Consider the following 25,268-nt stretch of genomic DNA (forward strand, 5'->3'; position numbering starts at 1 on the left):
ACAATGAAAACACTGCAGAGAGGTTAGACAACACTGAAAGACTTTAATCTGCACCTTCATACAGACAAACCCGTCTCACACGAGTCAAACAACCAGAAATCAAAGTGCCAAGTCAACACAGCTCACTTACACAACAGCAAAACTGAAAATAAATCCCTGCTCTACAGTGTCACTGTGAAAGCAAAAACCACTGCAAATTCTCCAGAACATGTAAAAACTAAGAACAGCACGACAAAGTCAAATCAAGATGTTAACAAAACATGACGTCCACCAGTAGACCTGGAGAAAGATGAGACAGGAAATGTATTCAAAAAAATCAAAGTACGTAAAGTATGCAATGTCAAAAGGCCAGACAGACCAAATCTACATCAAAGAACTAGCAGCGATGAAGGCCGACTGTTGCACTGCCTCATGTTGCCTGTTTCTTGGCCAAAAGGTTGCACTTGAACACACCACAAAGACTATAGCCGACCAAACTAGCACGTACTTTCTGTGCCTGCGTGAGAGGACATAACTCTCCACACCAGCAGGTGGCAGTAGACTGTATTCCTCATTAAAAAAGGAAACCTTAGGATCAACTAGAAGGGCTTGACACTAGTTAGCACACTGACAACGCAACCTGACATTGCTGAACTGATATTTACTGTACAACACAAACAAACAATCATTGACAGTTTCTGATAAAGAGCTCAATGGTTAAAAATAAGGCTTGAAATAAAGCTGAAGACTTACATGTGGGTTGGGAGTCTGTCTCCGCTTTGCTTCACTCGAGCTCAGCCAGTCCGCTGATCACCAGAGGCAGATGGACCAGCTCATCGTTCTCGTTGTACAGCAGCACCGTGAGCTCTGGTTCCTGAGCCTGAACAGACAACAAGAAGAGCACATGAAGGGTGTAAGACACTGAAAAGGTGCCATCCTGCAGGTGGTGATAATACATAAAGAATGTGCAGCAGTGAAGAAGACCGCAAGCTAGAAAATGGATGTAAACAATTCAAGTTTCAAACATAGAGGGAAAAAAATCAGCTCTGATAATGTTTGATGAGGAAGGATATACAGTAAGCACACTGTGGTGAGTCAAGGCTGATTTATAGGTGTGCGTCGGCTCTGCACGGGCACCTTTAAATCACTATCACTCCAGGTTCAGTAACAGACACATGATGACAGCTCTATGTACCAGTCACGCTGCGTCTCTTACCACAACAGAGGCCGTTATGTTGCTGTGCAACAGGTCGATCATGTCCACTACAGCCTTCACACTCCAGCTGGGGCTGTAGGGCAGCACGCTTTCCTGCCTGTTGACACTCGGAGCCTTAAAGCCGGCGACTTTCACCTTGAGGGCCCGCGACGGAAACTGCAACAGCTCAGCCGGCATCTGACGCAGCCTGACAGGAAGTGACAGAATAACACACCTGCTGAACAGCCACATTCAAAGGGTTTTAAAGTATCTGGAGGAAACAAACACGTTCTCAAGCTTTGAGTTAATGTACAGGAGACCCAATATCCAGTCTCAACTTTTACATATATATACACAGAAACACAAATTCTCCATCGGTTTTACGTGTACTGACCAGTGGAAGATAATAATGCTGATAATAATATCCACAGAGCTGTTAGCAGTAAAATGTTAGTGTTAATTCAGTGTAGTTAAAAAAAGTTTAACTTCAGTCTGTTATCTGAAGTGTGTGTGGAGTTCATACTTGCTGGTGGGCAGAGTGTCGTCAGAGCCAAAGTCGATATGTTGCACCATGATCATCACAGGCTCCGTGCTGGTAAACTTTATCACCTTGGCCCGGTAGTAAAGCCCGTCACTGTACTCTGCCAGACACGGGTTGCCTGCAAACCACAAGCATAAAGTCAAAGAAGTTACTGGACTCTGCAGAGAAACGTCTGCGACTCCAGGGACTGTCTGTTGCTGTCTAGTCAAAGTAACAAAAAAAACCCCAACAAAACAAATTATGGCGAAAATGTAGTTTCTTCCAACACTAGAATTAAGATAAAAATATTCACAAACGAAAAAACACTAATGGTCAGTGATAAGTAGTGTTTAACTTTTGACTGAACACGAAATTAAAACCCTCGGCGCATACTGCAGCACAATCAAACAGATGCGCAACTCAGAGCATCAGAAGTGTCTCTGACACCAGACTCAGAGCGGACTGGTGGAACTGGAAAATGCATATTTTACATCAATAAAATCTATTTTATCATTATTTTGACTCACATTGTTGAAAGAATTTAGTCGTCTGTGTTCAAGCAGGATAATAGCAGGTCTCCATTGTGCGTCGGGCTTTCTATTTCCTTGTCGGAGATTTTTTCTTTTTTAATTACTACTTGCGTTTTTCAAGTGATTTCCCAAATTTGTTGTTGAGTTGTGATATGCCAATTGCTTTTGGCAAATCTGGCACTCTGCTTTCTGGGGGTTGTCGGGGCACATTAAAGTGGAACCACACATCTGATGACCTCTTGGACATGCCTGCCAGCTCTAAGTGCACTCGCTGTCAGTATCGGACTGGTGGGGGTTAGTGTTGCGTTTAAGGCCTCCCCCCAAAGAATGGGAAAAAAAGCGCCAAAGCTTAGAATTTTTTTTTTTTCACAATCGAATCCCGTGCCATCGAACGAAGCTTCGAATTTTTTGGGTCAGCCCTACACATTAGTACACGAATGAATCACAGCACAATCTTCAGAGACTGATCGACTATTTTAACATTTAAAATGAAACGGCATTCAAATTTAAGGCGCTGTATGTAAGAATGTGGCCAAAACGGTTACTGCACTCAAATTCAAAATACTGCCGCGAGTCATGTCAGTTGTAACTGTAACTGATGCTGAGACTCTACTGACTGCGTGACTGGTAGACGGCGGTGGGTGGTGCAACAGGCCAAAACACAAATTCAAAACATAAACATGATTTGCGGACTGTAAAATATTTTTTTAAATGCAAATATTCTGGCTGTACTATTGTTGTCGGTGAGATCAGTATGTTATATGAACATTATTCTCCTTAGTCTCTGTGACATATTAGGAGGATTTTAGGACTATTTGCTTTAGATTTCTTACATATAGCTCCTTTAAATATGTGCATACATTTCAGAAACATTTTAAATTTGTCACCTGCTCATTTTTGTAAATAAATATTATGTTAACCAAGTATAAAAGTATTTCACAAAGCCCCGTTCACGACCAGAAACACAGGCAGTGAAATGTTACCATGACGAAAGTTTGTGAGTCGTGGCAGACTGTTGATGTCTTCATTGATTCTGCTCAGAGCCTCATGCAGAGTCTCTCTGTCCACCTCCACATCAGCTGTTCCCTCCAAAGGCCACAGGAAGAGCTGCAGGACAGACAGACAGATACAGATCGATCTCTTCTCAGCAAAAGCATTTATCATCTGTTTTAACATCAGTTCAGCTTCATTCATTAAGAGTTAATGCTTCACCATAGAGAACATCAACAATAGTGAATAACTCAACCAACCAGCCAAGATGCAGTTTACTTTTATGTCTGTGAAAGTCAAGTTACGCTTCATTGACATGTCCAGTAAATATTTTGCCAAACAGTGACAGTAAAGATATCGCAGTGTTTCAGGTTGTGTTTATTGTGCAAGTTATTGTACAACCCTAATCCTTTACTAAACTGATTTAGTTTTCACCTCAAATCATTTGAACAGCATCCTATCATCAGTACTTAAGTCACTGGTACAACTGCACCTACATCAGTTTTTTTTATATATAATATTATCTCTGTGGCTGGCTGTTACCTCGTTGGGGGTCCGCAGGTGTTTCACCCTGACTGGAAACTTCCCTCTCTCCTGTGGCAGCTCTGGGTAGACAAAGGGCCCCAGTATCGGCTCCTCTGGACTCTTCAGATCCTGGAGACACATCAGCTGTGTTTAGATTTACTCCCTCTGCAGTGAGTTGTTCAAGTCAAATGAAAAGACTGTTCTTAAAATCAATTTTCCAATCTTTATTCGAACTACAGTACCTCAATGTCCATGTCCCAGTCGTCCAGGAGGAGGGCGGGAGACATCACAGAGTGTCCCTGCAGATAAACACAGATCGAGTTACAGCAGCACTGATTCCTCCTGGGAACCAGAAAACATCACTAGCATACACTCAGACCTTCTGTGCCGAGACAGTCGGGTCCATGGAGCCGTGATCGTGGTGACACATAATCCTGCTGAGGCTCATCTCGTCCAGAAAGAGCTCAACTTTGAGGGGTCCCCTCGGGTCAGTCGGCAGCTCCTACCACACAACACACACAAATACACACTAGGGGTCACCAACTACCTCAGTGGTTGAGGAGTGACAGCTAAAACAGCTATTTAGGGCTGTATCCTATGCCTGCATATACACACAGCTGACAGTACATTTATTTAGGTGTGATACCATAAGAAGGTACTGAGTGTAAGTGTACCATGACTTGCATGTCCACACAGCGGTTCATCAATAACTCCCTCAGCAAGGCCAACGCATCCCGCTGCCACCTCCCACCAATCTGAAGAGGCAGAGAAGATCATTCAGATAATTATAGATTTAAAAATATAAATACATTTTTATAAACACTGTGTAAGATCTTTATTTAGAGAAACATTCTTTAGAGCTCCACCTTCATTCACTGAGCAACACCCCTCTGTGAGTGGACCTTTGAGTTGAGACTACTGTGGTGGATTTTTGGGGGGAGGTTTTTCTGTGTTTTAAATAACTCATGAACGCACCAAAACACACACAAACTCTTACCGGGTTGATGCCGTGCAGCTGGCAGGGCATACAGAGCTGAGGAACATCGTCACACAGCAGCATGGGGTACACATGGACCACTGGGATGTTCTCCACCAGGCCGTAGTCCACATATTGGACCTGGTTACACACAAACACAGAGCATTAGAAATAACATATCAGAGATGTTTAACTGTATCAGCAGGAGAAGCTTTGAATTTGCCTCATGTGTTAAGTTTAGAATATGGTGTGTTTGATAGCATATCTTTGATTTACAAGTGTAATTTATCTGTGTTGTTTATTGGTTGGTGAATCTAAGGTCTTTCTGACCTTAACGTGTCCTCCCAGCACCTCCAGCAGCTGTCCTCGATACCACAACATATCAGGTCCGATGACGGCGCAGCCAAAGACTGACTTCCAGGTGTAGGGCCTCGGTCTGGGCAAAGTCTTTATGCTCTGATGAATCCTCTCCCTCAGCTGCTCCAGCTGACACTCTGACACACATATATATAAACAGCAAACATTACTTTAGATCCTGTTTTTCATCTAAAATGTTCCTCTCTGAATTGAAAGTCAGGAAAAACAAAACAAAATATGGTGACACTGATGTTCGAGCAGATACAAGTCATGATCTATATCTTAAATCTCCCCTAAACTACTACAGACTACTTTACTACTAAATAAACCACTGTTAAGATTAAGTTAAATACAGTGCTGTTACAGTGAAGTTGAATAAAGTATCGATACAATAAAGTTAAATAAAGTACTGTTATAATTAAATAAATCAAAGCGGAACCACGGGTGCTTTTATTTTGAAACACCTGGCTTGACTCGGGCTGGAAGTGTTGATGTTTTTACTGTGAAATTGAAGCTTCCAGTCAACAGGTGCTAGCAGTTAGCGTAAAGTTAAACTGTTAAATGTGAGGATATATTCACTGTGAGTGGGAAACAAACTAACAGCTCTCCAGTTCATATATTAATAATATTATTAAGTCACACTGGTGCTCCATGGTCGCAAAATGCAACTGAAAGCTTGCGGTCTGGAGACACAAAAACACACACCATGGCCCAGGAGAGAGTCGTTTGGATGGTTTGTGACATATGTTTGCGAGTATCTTTTTTAGTGTCTGAGAGAGAGTTGAGTGAGAGCAAGAGAATTAAAACACCAAAGCAAGTCTCATGCCATTAGCTTAAGAAAATGATGTATGTAGTATTCAAATAAACAAGTTAATGTTAGCTTTATCCCAGTGAGGATGGGCTCTTATGTGCACCTGCATTCTGTGTTCTGGTGTAAATGAGACCGTCCTCTCCGATGGCAGAAACACATATCTGGATGTGACCAGGGCACGGCAGCTCTGGAGGGCAGTAAGGTGGAGTATTAACCTGCACACACAGGAAAGACAATGCCACAAAACCATTTGTATTGGACCTTTCAACAACAGAGTGATGCAAAGTGCTTGACATGAGACATTAAAGGCATTAGGACGAGATATAAAAGAAACCTAAAGTAAAATAAAAAGACAAACAGGACTTGAAAAGAGTAAATGTGCGACTGAATGCACCGAACTGTGATGGTTTGCTACGAATGCACTATAACTGTTACAGCCCTAATTTGCAGAGAATCCAGAAGGACAGAAATGGTTTCTTGCCCAGACACAGTTTGTGTGTGTGTGTGTGTGTGTGTGTGTGTGTGTGTGTGATCACCTTCTCAGCAGACATCACGGTGCGGGGGGCTGGTTTTGGAGGACTGGGCAGGGTGAAGCGAGATGGGGAGGGGAGAGGCAGGAGAGGAGGAGTTGGTGGTTGAGTGTTTTTTGTATCGCCATCAGTTGGTGCTTCGCTCACTGGAGACTCTGCTTCAGTTTCTTTGGGTTTTTCAATGGCGGCATCTCTGCAGATAAGACACATACACTTAGGATGAAACAGGTACCCACTAACATTAGACAGACACTGGCTTCGGATTAAAAACCGAGTATCAGTCATTTGCTATTGGCACAATGAAATGGCTATGGAGAGTATAGTGAAAAGCTTCTAAAATTCGATGCAAATCAGCGCCCTTGTGACTGTACAAGCAGTGAGTAAAACAGTCCAACTGAAGATTATAACAACAGTCAAAAATACATATAACACATAAAGAATTTAAGATGTTACTGCATCTATATTTTTTTTATTTTAGAGCTTCTGAAATACCAAAGAGAGAGATGTATGGATAAAAGAAAAGAAAAGCTGCTTGTGGTATTTAAGGGTTATGAATCCTAATAATCACATACAAACACACTTACTTCCATACATCTGTCTCACACACACATGGACACAGACACAGACACAGACACACACACACACACACACACACCTTTGCTTCCTTTCCTTGAGGGCGAGGCCCTCTCTGGTCAGAAAGTCTGCAATATTGTCAAACTGTCCCATCCTGTTAGAGCAGAACAGAAAGACGGGCACTGGACGCTCATCTGTCAGCTCCTGGAGAGAGGAGAGGTAGACAAACAATGGAATGAGGTCAAACAGCAACAAAGAATAAAGTTGCATAGTTGAGAAAAAAATGACTAAAATGAGTTAAAGCATCATTATAAAAGATTTGGTATTTTTGAGATTTGGCGCTGCTACAGTTTCGGTTTGGTACATCTCTGTTGTAAATACAGATCTTGAGTTAGTATTTGTAGCAACTTGAATTCAACTAGCACAAAAGCCAGCGCCAGGGATCTGATTCTGGACCGCCCCAACTCCCCGCTGGATCAGCAAACTTTCTGTTGCTGCCGTTACACAGGTTAGATATAGTGCTGCTGCTGACCACCAGCCCCCTTAATCCCCTGTGCTAGCTGAATTCAAGCTTCTACAGCTGCTAAGTGAAGGTAATCTCTGGAGCTGCAGTCCGCTCTCCTCCCAGCAGAGTCGTATACAAGAGGCAGGGAGTTAGGGGGGATAGCGGGAAGTGCTAGCTACCTAGAGAGTGACACAAAAAGAGCGAGAGCAGGAGAAAGAGGAGATTGGGAAACCCATGGGATGTGCACTCTGGTCTCGGATTGTTGTTTTCCCATTAGCCATGAGACAGATCACTCAGCTTATACCAGGGTAGTATAAAAAATTGCAACCCTGCATCAGTTTGCTCAATTACAAAGCATCATTCATGCCTCGGACAACGCTGCACAAGATTTGGATTTTTACTACAACTGTTCTTCGCCTCTGTCATGATGTCCATACTGACAATTCTTAGCTAGGTTCTTCTAAGCTAGCCTGTGGTGCGTGACGTAGTGACAAAGAGCAGTCTGCATTTGTCCTTAACTGCTCTCTAAAGTTAGGACAAAGGTGTTTGGGATGAGGAGTGGGAAACAAAAAACCATCTAAATGATTCTGAAGGTGTTATTTTAAGGTAAAAAGTTGCATAATGTTGCTTCAAGTAACTAATAATAATAGTATAAACAGAGCATCTCTGAAGCAATTGATCTGAAGAACTTATTCATCTTAACAATTTACTATGGAGATAAAGGAAGCTTTGCAACAAATGGAAAAAGACATGGACGCATGAGCAGAGGAAGACCTTGATGGTCACAACAGCTGAAGCTCCAGTCAGGTAGTAGGAGAACGATTCACACGCTGTCGCAGTCCAGGTAGATCGGCCTCCTGCTGGCCTGAGAGACAGAAAGGAGAGTGAGGAAGAAAGTGATGGAAACCAGGAAGTACACATTTGTAAAGCATCTATCATAAGAAAGCAGCCATACTTTACAACTACTATGAAATACAACTGATTAAAACTTAAACTCAAGACAATAGAGATGCTGTTCCACCACCATGTACTGCATTTAAATCACTGTTACGACAGTGTGTTCTAAACATTAGACAGTGATGATGTACTGTTTATCCCACAGTGCTAAAAATGGGTGGTACAACTATTCCAGCCATACACTGAGGGTGTGTGCTTATTTGTGATGGATACATACTGTATGCATCTAGGTGCATGACTAAATACAGTGTGTGTAACCTGATGTTGGTGAGAGTGCACTCCAGTGCCAGAGAGCCCCTCAAGGAGGACGGCAGAGGCCGCAGGTTGCTGACTTCGAGCTTCACCGTGTTGCCATGGTCACAGCGCATCACCTGGTACCAGCCAGCAGAGGGACAAGGAGACACAGTCACTGCTGTCAATTCACACAAGGTTTAAAGAAGTATTTCACTGCTGGAAAAACTGGTGCCACATGACAACAGAAAAAAGAAGAAGAGTGCTGTGGCATTTGCTTTTGCTCAAGAGGTAGAAAACCTACAACTACCAGAATGCACTGCACCAAACTGGAACAATAAACACTCCCATTGGTGGGTATGGTGTTGCGGTAAAATGGCTTTAAAAACAATGCAAGAGAAGACAAACACTACCCTACAGCCGCTCCTTTTATTTATTTATTTATTCTTTATTTACCTCTGCAATGTTGTTCGATGTGACATCACAGCAGATCTGTCCTCTCTCCCAAACCCCATTAATGAGAGCAGCACAGTACATGTCCGCCTTCCACACCACATCCTGGCGCTCCATGAGTGCACACTCCTTCTTCACCAGCTCACATATCCTGGAAAACACAGCAAGCATACTAGCACTGCAAACACTTAGAGACATTTAATTTACAACAATATATAGAAAGAGAGGATAAGCAAATCTTTACATTTTAGAAGCTGGTAACAGCAGATGTTGGCTGAAGAAAAATGACTTTGCTGTACCAATGTTTCGTTTATGTAAAGGGTTTTAAATCAGCGTTTTAACTGCTGACCTTTTGAGCTGAAAGTCGTACTGCGTGAGCTGGATGTAGAAGCTGCTTGGCGAGTTGACGTGGCTGACTCTGACTTTCAGGTCTTTGAGTTGATCAGGTAACTTCAGCTGAGGCTCAAACTCCAGCTGCTCCTCAGTCTGCTCCGTGAGGGTTTTTTGGTCCGGGTTATCAACATTTTCTGTGGCCAAACCAAGCTCAATTGGAGGGTCCCATATCGCAGAATCGTTGGCAGAGGGCCTGGCGTCCTTGGACTTAAGTCTGCAGGAGGAATTGTCGCAGATAGTGGAGGGGGTGTGACACAACAAAAAGACGTGAAATTTTCCATTTCCATTTCCCTCTGTCTTGCTTAATGCCTAGTTCACATTACACGATTTTCACTGCGGTTTTAACGTCGCAGATGATCTTGAGAGCCACCTTGGGTCGGAGGTGAGTCGGCAGATAGTCTGCCACGACGAGTCCTCATGTGTGAACAAGCCTACAAGCAAGTTGCCCCCTTGTCTGTGACTGCGACTGGATATTTGGCATGCTAGAAAACTGGAGAAGTGTGACACGACTGACAAAGAGCATCAGCCAATGAGAGGCAGGATACATCCCACGTTAGCACGCAGGAGGACGGAAAAAATGTGAGGAGGACAAGCCCCAGTGTTGCCACTTGCCAGGTCCGCTTATTAGCCGCGACTTTGGCCTTGTTTCTACAGGGGAGTTGCTTATTTGGGCTTGCTCTCTAAACGTCACCTTCCTCTATATATATCCGTCTGATAAGTTATTTAAAAACGCATGATAGTATGTCAGACTGCAGTTGCTTCTTTTGGGCTTGTTTCTATAGCCCTGGTTGCTTGTTTCTCTCCCAAGGTCTGGCAACACTGACAAGCCGGCCGGCAAAAGGCCGGCCAAAAGGAGACTTAAGCAGGAAAGCTAATGTGGCTTTTAGTTCAAAGTTTGTGGCTCTTGTGTATCAGGTTGCAGATATTCCGTATAGAAATGGCAGAGGCATAAGATTTACGGCAAGTCTTTGCGAGAAGAATGCTGAAGCTTACATGGTGCTATTTGGTCGAACTTAGAACGCCAAGTTATGACCAACTTAGCTTTGGACCCGGCTTAAGCCCTGTTTGGGCAAACAGCCCCTGGGGTTCATTTTTCCCTCTGTACTAACTACTAACCTTCGTGGTTCATTGACTGAGACAAAAGAGTAAAATCTATTCTAGTTTCTTAAATTACATAATTTATGTTGCCTCTTTTCCCTCATTAACTCTTGGATATTACTGTGTAAGTCTCACCCCTTTTTGAAGGAAGCCAGTTCCTCCTTCACCAGCAGCTCAGCTATGTTGGCTTGTGGCCCGTTCAGGCCGCTCTCAAACAGCTTGACTGGCAGAGGTTCGCTCCTGGGGACTCTTTCTGGATGGGTACACGGGAGAAGATACAAATGGTGACAAAACACAAAGACCACAAAATGGGTTTTGCTGACAAACGAGTTCAATATCAAAAATACAAGCTTAGCATCCAGCACCAACACACACTAAGGAATCAGAAACACACAGATACTTCATGTTACTACTTCAATGTCCCAGACACACAGTACCTGTAGCCACAACAGTGACCAGTTTCTGGTCAGCCAGGCTGATGAATCTGTCGGTGCAGGCATCACTCCAGGTCTTTCCATTCACGGGAATCACATCTGACAAACAGCAATGGATTGCCTGGAGAGAAGAAGAGACACTTCCTGTTGACTTAACCCAGCAGTTTTCAAGTGTGTGTAAAGTACTAAAAATATAAGTAAATAAAACGAACCTATCATGTATATTGTTTGTGTAATTGAACAAATATAATGTTAAAATGTTTTGAGGAAAACTGAACAGGACGTAGTCTCCAATTTTAATGTCACTTAATTTCTTTCAGAAATTAAATCAAAGAACAAAATTGAACTAAAAAAAAAACAAGATTTTCTATATAAGATCTAGAAGGCCAGTTTACCGTCAATGTAGATTATGTTCTCTTATTACAAAAGTAAAGAATAAGTTTCAGTCGACCATTAAAAAGCTGTGCTCTCACCATGGCGGGAAGGGCAAAGAACTCATCCTTAATCTTCCTCAAGTCTCCGACTGACAAGCTTTTACTATTGCCGAAGTCGACATACCGCACCTCTACTTTTCTGCCCCCTGGATGACCTTAACACACACACACACACACACACACACCACAATTATTTAGTGAACTCTACTTCTGGTTAGTTTGTGATGTAAGAAATCAGGATATGTCGCACGCGATGTATTGCTGCTCCCGTGCTTTATTCCCTCACCGGGCTAAATTTTCAAAGCCCGTAGTATTGATAAGCTCCGACGTTATCGCTTCTTTTATTGGTACTCTTTAGATTTTGCTTTAATTCATTACCATCAGCTGGCCACCAGAGGATGTAAAACTCACCAGTGCTAGCTGCAAACCGCCAAACTACAGGGACAACTTGCACACACACGCCCTCACCTATGACCTGAGCTCTATACCACTTGTCCTCGAAACGGGCGACACAGGCCTGTTCTAACACAGGGCAGTAGATTTTGAGGCCATCTTCATTATTCCCATTGTAACAATCCTGGAGCTTGGCTGAGAGCAACAAGGCCTCCATGTTATCAACCTGTTGGGGGGAGTGGAGAAGAAATGTAGCGGCAATAAAAAGGGAAAAGTTGTACTTCTATTTAGGACAATGCCAACCTTAATAACTGCTCTATCTTCTCTTTAAAGCTCATGTTTTCTTTCTCATATTATATAAACAATGCATGTATTTATTTATGTGTATATTTAGTACCAGCTTGATGTAGAAGTCAGCCGGGTCGTTGATGTGCGACACCACAGCAATGAGCTCTTTCTTGATCCTGGGATACTCTGGGGGGTAGTATTGCAGGGGCCTCCTGCCCCACTTCACTGGAGAATAAAACCTAGGAGCAATTTTGGAAGAGCACAGCCAAAATAATATATATATCACATCAAGTTAATACTAATTTGATAATCAGAATGTTTCCTGGTGACTTGCACATGTGTACCTGGCCACTTCAATGAAAACAAGGTACTCTCTGACAGAGATGGGCACATCACTGAGTTGGTCCACGGGAGCTTTCCTCAGGTCCACCAATAGGGAGTCTCTGTCCTGACCCAAAATCCGCAACTCCACAGATGCAGAGCCAACCACACTCTGGAATTCAACCTGTGCCTTTGTACTCCAGCCTGTTGCCTGAATGAACACACACACACACACACACACACACACACACACACACACACACACACAGATGTTGGGTTTTCTGTCTTTGAATACATAACATAAAACAAATGTTGTTTTTGTTGTTGTGCTCTCTGATATATTTGTTGTGTTTGAAACTGGAGAGCCAACCTCAACCTCAGTGGTCTTACTAGATTATAGGGGACCAGGTCCTTGAGTGAACATCTGATAGCCAGAGGAGCAAAGCGACTCAGCTCCACCTTCTCCGCCGCACCCACCTTCCTCAGGTGGTTGTTCACTGCCGTCAGTGAAGACTCTGTTGTCCCTTCCTCACTGAGAAAGATGTGAAACAAGAGTAGAGGATGTGCGATAATAATTACTGAATGATTAAGAAAAACATTCACTATCAAATTATTCAAAAAAGGTCCCTTAAAAGGGTACTTTGCCGATTGTCAACCAGGTTTAATCAAGTTTTGGTCAAAATGCTCTGTATAATTTAAAATTCGGTGCAAGAACTGACATGGAACCGGTTCCATGTTGGTTAAAAAGGGGAACTAGTATTCTGACTCTGACAGCCCATTTTCAATCAGTTGGAAACACAGATATGAACTCCTTCTGTCCATTTATGTCTGCGCACCTCTGTATGGTGAGTTTTTTGGTGATGCCATGGTCAATGAGGAAGACTTGGATACTGGCCAGCTGTGTGACAAGGCAGGCCTTCACAGACTCCACACATCCACTCTGTCTGACTTCATCCACAGTGGCTCGATCCCAGAGTCCCTCCTCTCTCTGAACAAAGATCGTGGAGTCTGGAGAGGAGCAGGCAGACAAAGGCTGAATCACATGAGCACTGTGTTTCCCTCCACTCCGAGAGGATGAGTGGTGAACTTATAGTGGGAAACTCAAACTTAATGAAAGTGAACACAAAAGAGAGGAATAATGTTATCTGTTAATGAATTATCACAAAGAAGAAACTAAATTATTATTGTACGTGTTTATGTATAACATAAAGACAGCAGCAATTAGTCAACTTGGGCGTTATCAATCAGTTAAGGCCCTAATCAGTCCTGGGGTGGATTTTTCTAATTGTTTTCAATGAAAGTGAAGCGTTTTGCTCGCTGCCTCTGCATTGTAAAGCACCCTGTATTTTTGCAGGAGTGCCCTAATGGCCTCAAGCTGACGAAGCCTCAACTCAGAGTGGAAAAGAACCTGACATAATCACTGTGTGCTTTTCCCATTGAGGAACGGACCCTCTCTGGTGGCGATGACAACAAGTCGCAGCGTACAGCTCATGGCTTGTGTTCCAAATTGTAGCCTCAAGTATTTTAGCCCTATGACTGACAGCAGATTGTTAAATTGTCCCAGACAAATCCTTAAATAAGCCTATAACCATTCCTCATCCAGGTGAAGGTCGTGGACCAGCTGGTGTCACTCCTTGTAATTTTTCCTCTTTCTGAGGGTCTCATGTACACAGTTAGATCTTTGCATCCCTGTGACCAACGTATATGGAAACAGCCTCTTGCCCTTAACCAAAGCCAGATCAAGTGCCCTCCGCCTGTCCATTTTTTATGCAGACTTTAAGGCACAGATCAGTGAATTTTATGACTTTAAGTAGTTTAAAACATATAGGACTATGTAGTAATACATCCACATATTATTGAACACGCACTTCAGGCATTTGCAAATAAGCACACTGAGCGTTTATGCCACACACCAGACTGGCACATACAGGTCCTTCGCAAAACTTTAAGGGCGCATCCCTTTTTTTGGGGGATAGATGTCAATGCAATTTGATTTATGTCTTGATTATAATTTTGACAAGTTTGTAAGCAACCCATCATTTCCCACTCAAGCTCTGTCACTGTCACTGTCACCAGCATCATTTAGCAGTTTACCACACTGACATTCAACATTCATGAATCTCGGGGAGCTGGTGGCTTAGTGGCAGAGCAGGCGCCCCATGTACAAGGCTGTTGCCGCAGCGGCCTGGGTTCAAATCCAGCCTGTGGCCCTTTGCTGCATGTCATCCCCCCCCTCTCTCTCTCCCCCTTCACGCTTACCTGTCCTGTCCAATAAAGGCAAAATGGCCAAAAAAATATCTTAAATAAATAAATTAAAAAAAAAAAAAACATTCATGAATCTTGTGAGCCTCAGATCTCAGTGTGAAAGTGTCAGGTAACCTGCCACACATCACAATATTAGTGATGTTTCACCGGTCACTCCGCGCAGCACCAGATTTTAAATTAACAATACAACAGAACGTATTTCGTGTAACGTTAGATATGGCAATTTTATGAACATATTCTACACGATGAATTCAGAACTTTTCGAAAATATTCTCTTAATTCCAAACCATTTCCAGGCCTGGAAAAGTTTCTAATTTCAGATTTTTTCTACAAATTTCATGACCATGGGAGCCCTGGACAAAGCAAGCTGAAAACAGCACTATCTGATCGGGGCCTAAGTGCACACTCACTGACTAATTAATCCACCCTCATAAGATACAGCACCTATAAACATTTCACTTAATTTACTCAGCTGTTCATTTCTCCCCAGTTGTTGTGGACACATGCACATACCTGTCTCCACTGTGTCACTGGAAGTGAAGCAACAATTATCTCCACTGCAGAAGTTGTTGATCATCTCAGACAGGCTCTCACTTTCCTTTTCCTCATTCAAGTAGCGCACGTAGAAGTGACTTGGATTCACAATGTGGGATACCGCCACCCACTTGGTGACTAGGAGACAGGAGCAAGGAGAATGAGAAAGGGAGGGAGAGGTGGTTGTTGGGGTACAAGGGGGAACAAGTGAATAGAAAGACGGGAAGAGAAAGAGAGAATCTATACATGGACTACACATAGATTTATATACATTTTTTGCCTACTAATTTAATCACCTTTGTTCTTCTGTTGATTACACAGTTGACTCTCCCTCCCGATTCTGCTACTGCCAGACGGCTGACTTTTCTTTCTCTTGTGGACTCTCCACTTGTCATTGGCCAGCTCAGGGCCGGTGGGTGGTGGAGCTGCAGAAAGATACAAAGCATTTAACAAAATACATTGAGGCTTCTTTTCTGCCTCCATCATAAGTGGTTTTATGTTCTGACTAGAGCTGGATGATACTGCTTAAGAATAAATAATATTGCAATATTTTTAGGCTTTATCGTGATACACAATATACATCGTGACATTTTGAAATCTCCTCTAAAGTACTGTTATAATAAAGTTAAATAAAGTATTGTTGTAACTAAATAAATCAAAGCGGAACCACTGGTGCTTTTATTCCGAAGCACCTGGCTCGTCTCCATCTGGAAGTGTTGATGTTTTTGCTGTGAACTAATAGTTAGCAGTTAGCACAAAGTTAAACTGCACCGTTAAACACAAGGATTTAATCACTGTGAGCTGGAAACACACCAACAGCTCTTCAGATCATACATTTATAGTATCTGCAGGTCGCACTGGTGCTCCATGTTCACAAAATGTCACTAAGGGTTCATTTAAGCTCAGCACTGAATACAGAGGCGGAGACAGACAAGGACAGAGCTTTCTGTCCATACTCTGCATTTATTTCGTCTGTTTCTGTGCACGTTTTCTGAAAGCTTATGGATACAGATGAAATGGAACGGTAACACCAGAGAGCGTGGAGGCAGTGTAGCATCGTTCAAGAAAGATATCCTCGTAGGAGATGGTGAAGAAATTTAAATAGCGGTGGAACTGAACAAAACGGTAATATAAAGAAAAGGATTCTCCTTCCACGTCTGGATGTACATAAAGGCTGCACAGACCAACATCATCTACAACACTGCCTCCTTTTAAACGTAGAGTATGTCGATCTCCTCCACCGTAAATTAAACTGTTACCGTGGCGCTGTTGAATGAGATGATTTATTTACTGTAAGCTGGAAACAAATCAACAGCCCTCCAGTTAATATATTGATAATATTTGTAAGTTGTAGAGGTGCTAACAGTCGCAAAATGCGACTAAATAGTAGTGGTCTGGAGCCCTGCAGAGGAGAACACACCTCACCTGCTCACACACCATAAAGTGGTCTGGATGGGCGGAGGAGTGTGTGAGACATGTCATGTCTGTGAGTCTATTTGTGTCTGTGAGAGGGAGAGAGCCATGCATTGGAGAGAGCAAGACAACCGAAACGCCAAAGTAAGCAGGTGGCTTAAAAAAATAACGTGCCCATTTAGATGTTCATGATATAGTTTTTCGGAGCAAACTGCAATACATCGAGTAGAATCGATCTATCACCCACCCTATGCTCTGACTGGACATTTTTTAAAATCAATCTTAAACACACCATTCTCTCGTCCCTCGTCGTAAAGCTCCTCAACAATTACGTCTGGAGTTCCAGGGTCTGAGGGCGGGCTTTGGTGGGGATGGCTGAACCTGCGACGAAGTCTGGGGCTCGGAGAGAAGCTTCGTGACGACGGCCTGTTAGCTCTCGGACTCTCCTGGTCCGTTTTTTTGGGGCTGGGCAGCTTTTTTGGACTGGATGAGGTAAAGTTTCTGTTCCTGCCCTCTGCACTTTGCCAGGGAGCCTTTCTGGTGTAGCTGACTGGCTGGCAGCCTTTAGGTTGAGACTCAGACAAGCTGAAAGAGAACAGCAAGATGACGATGCCACACGAGTTAAAAACATGAAATTATTAGTTATGACATTCTAGAATAAGAAATAAGGGCTTTTGCCAACTCAATCTTAAATGACATAATGGAAGGACTCACTGCTTTGGGTCGCTGGCTTCCATCTTCAAAGACAAGGCCAGACCTGTGCTCAGGCTTTCTGGCAGGAAAACACAGCTGGAAAACAAACACATATACACAAATTCAAAAGTAAAGCCTGTCACTTGTTTGTCAGGCCTTCTGCATCTACACAGGACTTCGAGCACAGGGCCGTTTACATTTGGAAATAAATAATGATATGTAAATAATTAAATGTCTGTGGAAAATACTCTTGCTTTGTTTTTTAAACAGTTGCATAGCAAGGATCTAGCTGTATATTATAAAACATATCCTTACTCGCAGTCTTGTGAACTAGTTTGGCAATCGTTTGAAATCAATATTATACTGAGCTGGCAGGACATACCAGACTACGGTTTCCAAGTGATTACATGTTGAGTAACAATAGAGAACAAGGGATTTTCCACTATTTTGACTTTTCAAGTTTACGGTCTCTGTACGTTAACCTACTGGCATTATGTTACTCAGAACTTTGTCACTTTCTGTCCAGCCAACCTGATTCAAAAATAATTAAATATACATATGTATTTTTTGAATTATTAAAATATTATTGTAATATAAATCCTAACATCATACAACTACTGAAATGGAGAAAACACAATGCCAGCACAAAATGAGCATAAGTCTGTTGTCTTAGATAAGACCCAAATCAATGCACACTCAATGTGCTTTGATTTTGGTGAGGTAAAAAATGATTAAGACATTAGACTTAAAGTGACAAACCTCATTCCAGAGCCCATGGTGATGCACTTCATATCAAAGGACTGGTTATCCACAGGAGCCTGCAACGTCTCCAGAACCTATCACCAACATACAAGCAGCATAATAAAAAGCAGCCACAGTATTTTAGTACTAAATCATAGCATCATTTTGCCTGACTTCATTTCTTTAAAGGGAAAATTGATGGAAAATACAAGTAAAAGCTGAAGCCCAAGTTTACCAGCATTTATTTAGGAGTAGTTTTGTAGCACCTGACTGTGCATTGTGCATATTTAGAAGTACCTGTCAGGAGGTAAAGAAGCATAACATTTCAAACCTTATCCAGGGTGCAGTACTGCTCCAGGAAGGGGACACGGCGTACTTCCCTGGCCATTTGCATGGCTGTCTCCAGGGCCTTCATCCTCTCCTGGACACGGCACAGCTCAATGTGGCTGGTGGAGAACCGTGCCTCCAGTTTGGTCAATTGACTCATCTGCATATCCCTCCTGTCGACGAAGGAATCACAGGCATCAAGATAAACGTCACTTTTAAGATTTTATTTCTGTTTGATTTTCAAGGAAATTAGAACAATCTGAAGAGAAAAAAAAGACGTGTATGTATCCATGCTTCATGTGAATAGATATGATATTTTCCAGAGGAGAAGAGTTTATACCCATACCACTTTTGAATAGCATGTAAAGCATTGTCTGCAGCTTGCATGATCTCCATCTCCAGCCGAGCTCTCTCTCGCCTCACCTGCTTGGCCAGACCATTGGCCAGCGTCTGCAGAGATCAAACTCAGACATGGAACACTCCAGCAACACTCACTTTTTCCTTTGTGATGTAAACATAAATAATAGAGCTCTACAAAGTGTGTGCAGTTTTTTGATCTTGTGCAGCTTTCACCTCATGGATGTGTTCCAGAAGGGCAAGATTTTCTGCAGCCCGGGCCAACGCCTCATCCACCGCCCTCTCAATCTTCTCGATATTAGCTGACTGAATAAAACCAAAAGCCACACATTTTAATCTGAATAATTTATGTTATGTACATTTTAGCCACTACAACCTCCCTTTCAGTTAGCTATGTTTATGTAGGGCAGATGACAAATTTATGTCACCGAGTCATAATGTGCAGCTGAAACTCTTATCAGACCTTCTGCAACACTACTACACTTCAGTCAGACACACACTTTATCTATTAAGAGAGTGTAACTCCTCTGGGGAACCCAAGGCATTTCCAGGAGAGCCAGGATGTATAAATCTTGCAGGGTGCACAGGGTCTGCCCCTGGGGTGAATTCACAGCTGAGTAAGTGCACAATCTCTCAAAGGAAAGTCACTCAAGAGACATTTCTATACACATCAGTGGACTACTTTTAATATTTCATTAGACTTCTCTAAACTGTTAGTTAATACCAGGTACATATTAATAATGTTCCGTGTGTATATATATGTACACACGTAACATTATTCTTGGTCAGTACTGATATATGAATATTAATGTAGCACTTTCTGTGTGACCGATCTGATTGTTAACCATTAACTGTCAGTTGAGCTGGTGTGTGACGATGGCAGACTTCTTTTTTGTGTAATAGTGTGGACACTGTTTCAGCATCTTGTGACTAGGCAGACAGTGAACTGGCTGCTCTCATATAAGCGTCCACCTCTGCCTCTGGGTCATTAGCTTCTAGATATTCAGTGTATATTTTTAACTGTTTAACAGATGGTATAAATCAGTCAAAATTCTTATTGTCGGTTAATGGTTAATTATTAACATCCCTATACTGAAAGCACATGACAACAAGAGAGGAGTTGGTAAAATAATCACAACAGATCACAGCAAAATTGATGGGTTAAGTCACTGCATTAATTATTCTGTCTATTCTCCCTTCTTATTGGACTGTGATCCTGAAACTTTCACTACGGCAACATCTCGCTCCCAACACACACAGGGCACTTCTTCTATAAGATTTGCAAGAGCTGTTTCTAAATCAGAAAAATCCACATTATAGGGTATTTCCCATTGTTGTGTAATTTGAAATGTGCAAAACATAAAGGGTGTTTTCACATATCTTGGAGCTCAGACTGTTACTGCTTTGGTTTGCTGCTTAATATATATATTGTACTTTATGCAAATTCAAGACATTTTAAAGTGTGAGAGAGAGTTAAGTTTTTTTAGGTAGTCATTTTAACTTTGATGCAGCACTGCTGTGCAGTCCTAATTAAATGTCTCACTGTCAACTGGACTGAAAATTGGAGGAAAACTTTGCTGTGTGTCGTGGACAATCACCGTTTGATGTGTTCTTCGTTCCATATCTATTTTGTCCTTCTTCTTGCTAGCATTACAAGTGAATGTGGCTCCATCTAACTGTTGTTTTTTTGAGCATCCTAGTACAATAGCATGAGATCTGGAGGGCTACAATACAGTGGCAAAGGGAAAGGCAAACCTGGAGCACTCTGTGTTCACAATGCACATGTTAAGCCAACTGCAATGTAGACTTGAAGTGAACCATACTGAAACTAGGTGGTCTTAGTACATTTCCACATATACCTAAAAAATGCTAACTAATGGCACTGAGTTTGTTTGGAGGGCTGAAGGAGACCAGAGTGAAAACACCTTAACAGTAGGAGCTGACGTGACAACTTTCATTCCCCACCAGCATCTCTTGTGTTCATCCAAACATACCTGCTCCCACTCCTCGTTCGTGCCTGTGGTTGGTGAACGACTGAACCTTTTGTAATTCCTTGGTCTTTCACACCTTTACGAGATCACAACAACAAAGCAATTATCAAAGTTAAAACCCATTCTCTTTGAAAAACTATTGCAGAATCTGATTATACAAGGAGGACAACGTTGTTCAAAAAAAATGTTGTCAGTGGTGTGGTTCAGCCTGACATTCAAAACTGCACTTTACCTTTTCATCTTGTTCATTTTCGAAGTGTAGATGAGGCCAATGATTCTGCTATCATCCTGCAGGCCATATACCCCGCCTTCAGGAAGGGTCGACTCAACCTGCAGAGTTAGCTTAGCTGTTTCATTGTCATCCTACCACCTGACTATCTGCAGCATAGAACTCGATGCAAATCACAAATTCAACAGGCAAGACAAGATCAAATTAAAGGGAAATTTTGGTTTATTTCAACCTGTCTCCTATCGTCCTAAATTTGTTTCAAGTGACTAGTGACATAAAAATAATAGTTAGCATGTTAGCCGTTAGCCTAGATACAGCCGGGGCGCATAGTAGAGTCAGACCCGTTAAAACCTAAGTGACAGGGCATACTTCAAGTGCAAAGTTAGTCCACTAAACAAGCTGTTTTTCCACAAAGACCGCCTCATATCGTTGGGATAAATGTCAGAGAACATATAGAAAACGACATGTAAACGTGTTGTCTTACCTTACCGGTGTGCTGCCATGTTTGTTTACCATCTAGCGCTTCTTTCCAAAGCGTGGCCGAAATATATCTCACGAGCTCTAGATAAAGCCCAGCTAGATACTACTCCAGGTGGAGGTGTCTCGTCCTCGGTCACATCCAGACCTTGAAAATAAGGCTGCAGCCGGTCCCATTCCTTGCAACAGAGGCATTCCTCTTCTGTGGGCACTGGGGCACAGCATTCACAGGTACACCAACAATCTCCAGAGCTACGCAGCCTTGCAGCAGCCATTCCTCCTCTCTCGTCCTCTACCTGTTGCGCCTCTCTCTCTCTCCTCCGCCATTCTTCAATTTCACAAAGCTCTTCGTCAGTGTATTCTGGCTCAAATAAATAAGGGCGGCCATCAAACTCTGCAAAATCAAATTCCTCCTCCACAAAGTCGAAGTCTGGCAAAAAGTCAGCCATTATTCTATAAATCTTTCATAAAATAAATGAATGAACTTTTCAGGCTACTGTCCGGTTCTGCCTTCCAGCTGTTGCTGCTTGTTCTCGCGAGATTTCAGGCACGGTATGAGATCGCTGCTTGTTCTTGCGATATTTCGGCCACGCTTTGGAAAGCAGAGCTAAATGGTAAACAAACACGGCACCACACCGGTAAGGTAAGACAACACGTTTACATGCCGTTTTCTATATTTTCTCTGACATTTATCCTAACAATATGAGGCGGTCTTTGTGGAAAAAAGCTTGTTTAGTGGACTAACTTTGCACTTGAAGGTTGCCCGTTCACTTACGTTTTAACAGGCCTGACGCTACTATGCGCCCCGGCTGTATCTAGGCTAACGGCTAACATGCTAACTATTATTTTTATGTCGCTAGTCACTTGAAACAAATTTAGGACGATAGGAGACAGGTTGAAATAAACGGAAGGTTGATTCAGCTCAGGTTGTCTTTTTTTCGGCCCGTTGAGAACTATCTCTCATGTTTAACATCTACACTGTGGACAAAGCTGACCACTGGGCCAGGATTAGCTGGACAGTACAAAAGTGCAATTTATTTGCTTCCTCTATTTGACAGTTTTTTAAATGTGCATGAATCAAATAATATATCATCACTAATATCTAGTTACAACAGTCAGATTGTTAGAAGAAGAGGCCAGAATTCACAATATAACTGCTTGTAGTTTGTGTTTCTTTTCACAAATGATGACAAACAAGGAAAGCCCTCAAATAAACGAGTGAGTGGGAATCTATCAAATCTGTTTTGGTCATTATTTGAATTGTGCCTCTTTCTAGTTGCAAGAGTGAGATCAATAGTAATTTTACCTCACACTCTGGACATGTAATGACACCATCAGATTGAATGGACAGCAGGCAGGATGTGCAGTAGATGTGGGCACATAAAAGCACACGAGGGAGGTTACCATCGACATTATCCTCTGAGAAAGAAAAAAATTAAAGACAAGTAGAAATAATGCAATGTCTGTTAAGAGGATATCATGCACATTCCTGTTATCCAAGTGTAACCACTTTATCACCCCATTTAATTTAAAAGAACAGTGATTACCCACATTATGGATTCCTGCCCAGATAAGGAGACTGACACTGTCACATCAGCTGTTAGATGATGTGGAGTTAAGGTTGTGATCATACAACCAACGGTGATAAACAGATAGTTTGTTCATCATCTAAAAACTTAAGCTTACTCATTTTAACTGTCAATGTGTCAGAAAAAAAGTTGTGTCACCAAAATGCTGGTTTGTTTATTTCCACCAGTACATCCCATGTTTTGTCATTTGTGGTCGCCACAGTAACTCCATGTTAATTTACCTTGTTTATTCGGTTATACGGTTGTAAAAAGTTATTAAGCTGGTTCTTAATTCAGGTGTGTGGTCTCTGCTCCCAGATGCATGAAGACCTTTATTATATTCAGTATAAGCCATGTGTTGTCAGTCATTGTACCTCATTGTAGTAGGTAAATTTGTTAAAATCTGATATGTATTTATTCAAACCTGACTCTATACAGTTCAGCTGCTCTACTGACTCAATGTGTTTTCACTGAACCAGAGGCACCCATCTACTGTTATCATTCAACTATAGTTATGTGAATTACTCATTTAACATAATGGCATCAACTCAAAATGTTGACATTAACATGCTAAACAACCTTGTTATTTAAAGCAACTTTACAAGTTCATTAAAAACAGTATTGCTGTTAAAAATGCCAGCAGGGATGGATGGTGGGGTTAACATTGCTGGTTCTCAAATGGTGTGCATCGGCACACTGGTTTGCCATGATGCAAATCCAGGTGTGCCGTGGGATTTTGTGATAACCACACATTATTATTATTGCAATATTCAATTGGGTGTATACTAAAAAGGTATGAATGAATTTTTAATTGACTTATCAGTATGCTGTGCACACCTATTGTCTTATAAAGAAGCAAACTCTGCCTTAAATGTCCTTAACAGGGCACTTATTTGTTGCTGATGTGAGAGAATTGTAAGTGTGTGACACATTATGTTATCCTTCATGACCTTGCATTATTTCCCATTTAAATTGATGTGTTATTGGTGCTTTGATTTGAATCATTTTGTTACTAAATATTTCCTGTGTAACAGCTGGTCGTCAAGTGTGATTTGATATTAGTGACTAAAAACAAACACTTATGGTGTGCAATTGTGCACAGATATAATTACAGGTGTGCCTTGAGATTTTGGCCTGCCCTTACATGTTTATGACCAAGTCTAATGGTTAATTCATTAAACTTTTCATGAATTTTCTCACCCTTTATCTGCTTCAAAATAATCACGGAGTGAGTCAACATACTATAACAACTGTCTATTCCCCCCATTCTTCTGTTGCACTGTATCTTCATGCATTTGAGGGAAAATACCCCAGATTAAAACTTTTATTTTTTTCATGCAGTTTTGAGATTTGGGGATATTTTGTCTCCACAACATGTCTTCTTTTACACTAGTGTAAAGAAAATGTCCAAAAGAAAGTTCGGTGGTTATTTTTGTTCAGATTTCGGATCTATCTCATTTGCATATTTGACTTTAACCATAACATTTCAGAAAGGTGTACGAAAAAAATAATTGTCAACTTAGGACGTTTCTGATGATACCTAATAGCTGAAAGGTGTACCCTGTTCACCTTGAGTGTCTCCTAATTGCAACAGTATTGTAATCAAGTCCGCCATCTTGGCGCGACACTTGAGGTCCTCCCTGCAATGGAAGCTAACTTCGGTTAGCTTATTATAACACACCCCAGAAGAAACAACTTCTAGCCACCATGGGAAATCAATGAATTATATCATTAGTTGTATTTAACACATATTAAGTCTTGGGTTCAGATAATTATATTACTTTTAAAGACTCTAAAGACCCTGCTAATACACCTGCTTTTTAAATCAGCCACCGTTAGCTGCTGCCGCTAGCTTGCTTCATAGCAGACATGACGTCTTTTAGCTAACTAGCTAACTTAGCTAGCTAACTTCATGTCTCATTAAACATAGTATGAAGGAGCGTAACACCGGTATAAAGTGGATACAAACATCTTACCAGGCAGGGTGAATGCCTCTCCGCACAACTTGCAAATAACAGCGCTTTGCTTGTCGCCACTATCCATCATTAGTGTCTATATAAAACTGCTTTTGGGTCTCAGACAGAGAGGCTGCGGTCGTGTCTGTGTCACGTGACCATGTAGGTGCGTTCACAGGCCCAGGTGTTATCTTTGCATAATGAAGAAAAATGTGGTTTAATATA

The 25,268-nt window shown here is 41.9% G+C and overlaps 1 protein-coding gene across 1 annotated transcript; it reads right to left on the reverse strand.

Annotated features, from left to right (window-relative positions):
• Positions 1 to 25: 25 nt before the first annotated feature.
• rnf17 (ring finger protein 17) lies at positions 26 to 25,202 on the reverse strand. Its single transcript, XM_049594322.1, has 38 exons — positions 25,065 to 25,202; positions 22,827 to 22,939; positions 21,047 to 21,144; positions 20,818 to 20,890; positions 19,040 to 19,129; positions 18,813 to 18,916; positions 18,471 to 18,639; positions 18,158 to 18,234; positions 17,420 to 17,494; positions 16,998 to 17,290; positions 15,589 to 15,717; positions 15,272 to 15,430; positions 13,330 to 13,501; positions 12,884 to 13,025; positions 12,517 to 12,704; positions 12,282 to 12,411; positions 11,960 to 12,110; positions 11,531 to 11,646; positions 11,061 to 11,178; positions 10,759 to 10,876; positions 9,482 to 9,739; positions 9,136 to 9,283; positions 8,707 to 8,819; positions 8,266 to 8,356; positions 7,069 to 7,190; positions 6,420 to 6,606; positions 5,987 to 6,098; positions 5,046 to 5,209; positions 4,737 to 4,856; positions 4,414 to 4,494; positions 4,119 to 4,241; positions 3,982 to 4,038; positions 3,758 to 3,868; positions 3,208 to 3,331; positions 1,698 to 1,833; positions 1,196 to 1,382; positions 733 to 859; positions 26 to 279 (listed from the first exon to the last, which is right to left on the reverse strand). Exons 1-37 carry the CDS (start codon positions 25,132 to 25,134, stop codon positions 764 to 766), a joined length of 4,815 nt encoding a protein of 1,604 aa, XP_049450279.1. The 5' UTR covers positions 25,135 to 25,202; the 3' UTR covers positions 26 to 279; positions 733 to 763.
• Between the last annotated feature and the right edge of the window lie 66 nt (positions 25,203 to 25,268).

This window comes from Epinephelus fuscoguttatus, linkage group LG13 (assembly GCF_011397635.1).
Source record: "Epinephelus fuscoguttatus linkage group LG13, E.fuscoguttatus.final_Chr_v1".
NCBI lineage: Eukaryota > Metazoa > Chordata > Actinopteri > Perciformes > Serranidae > Epinephelus > Epinephelus fuscoguttatus.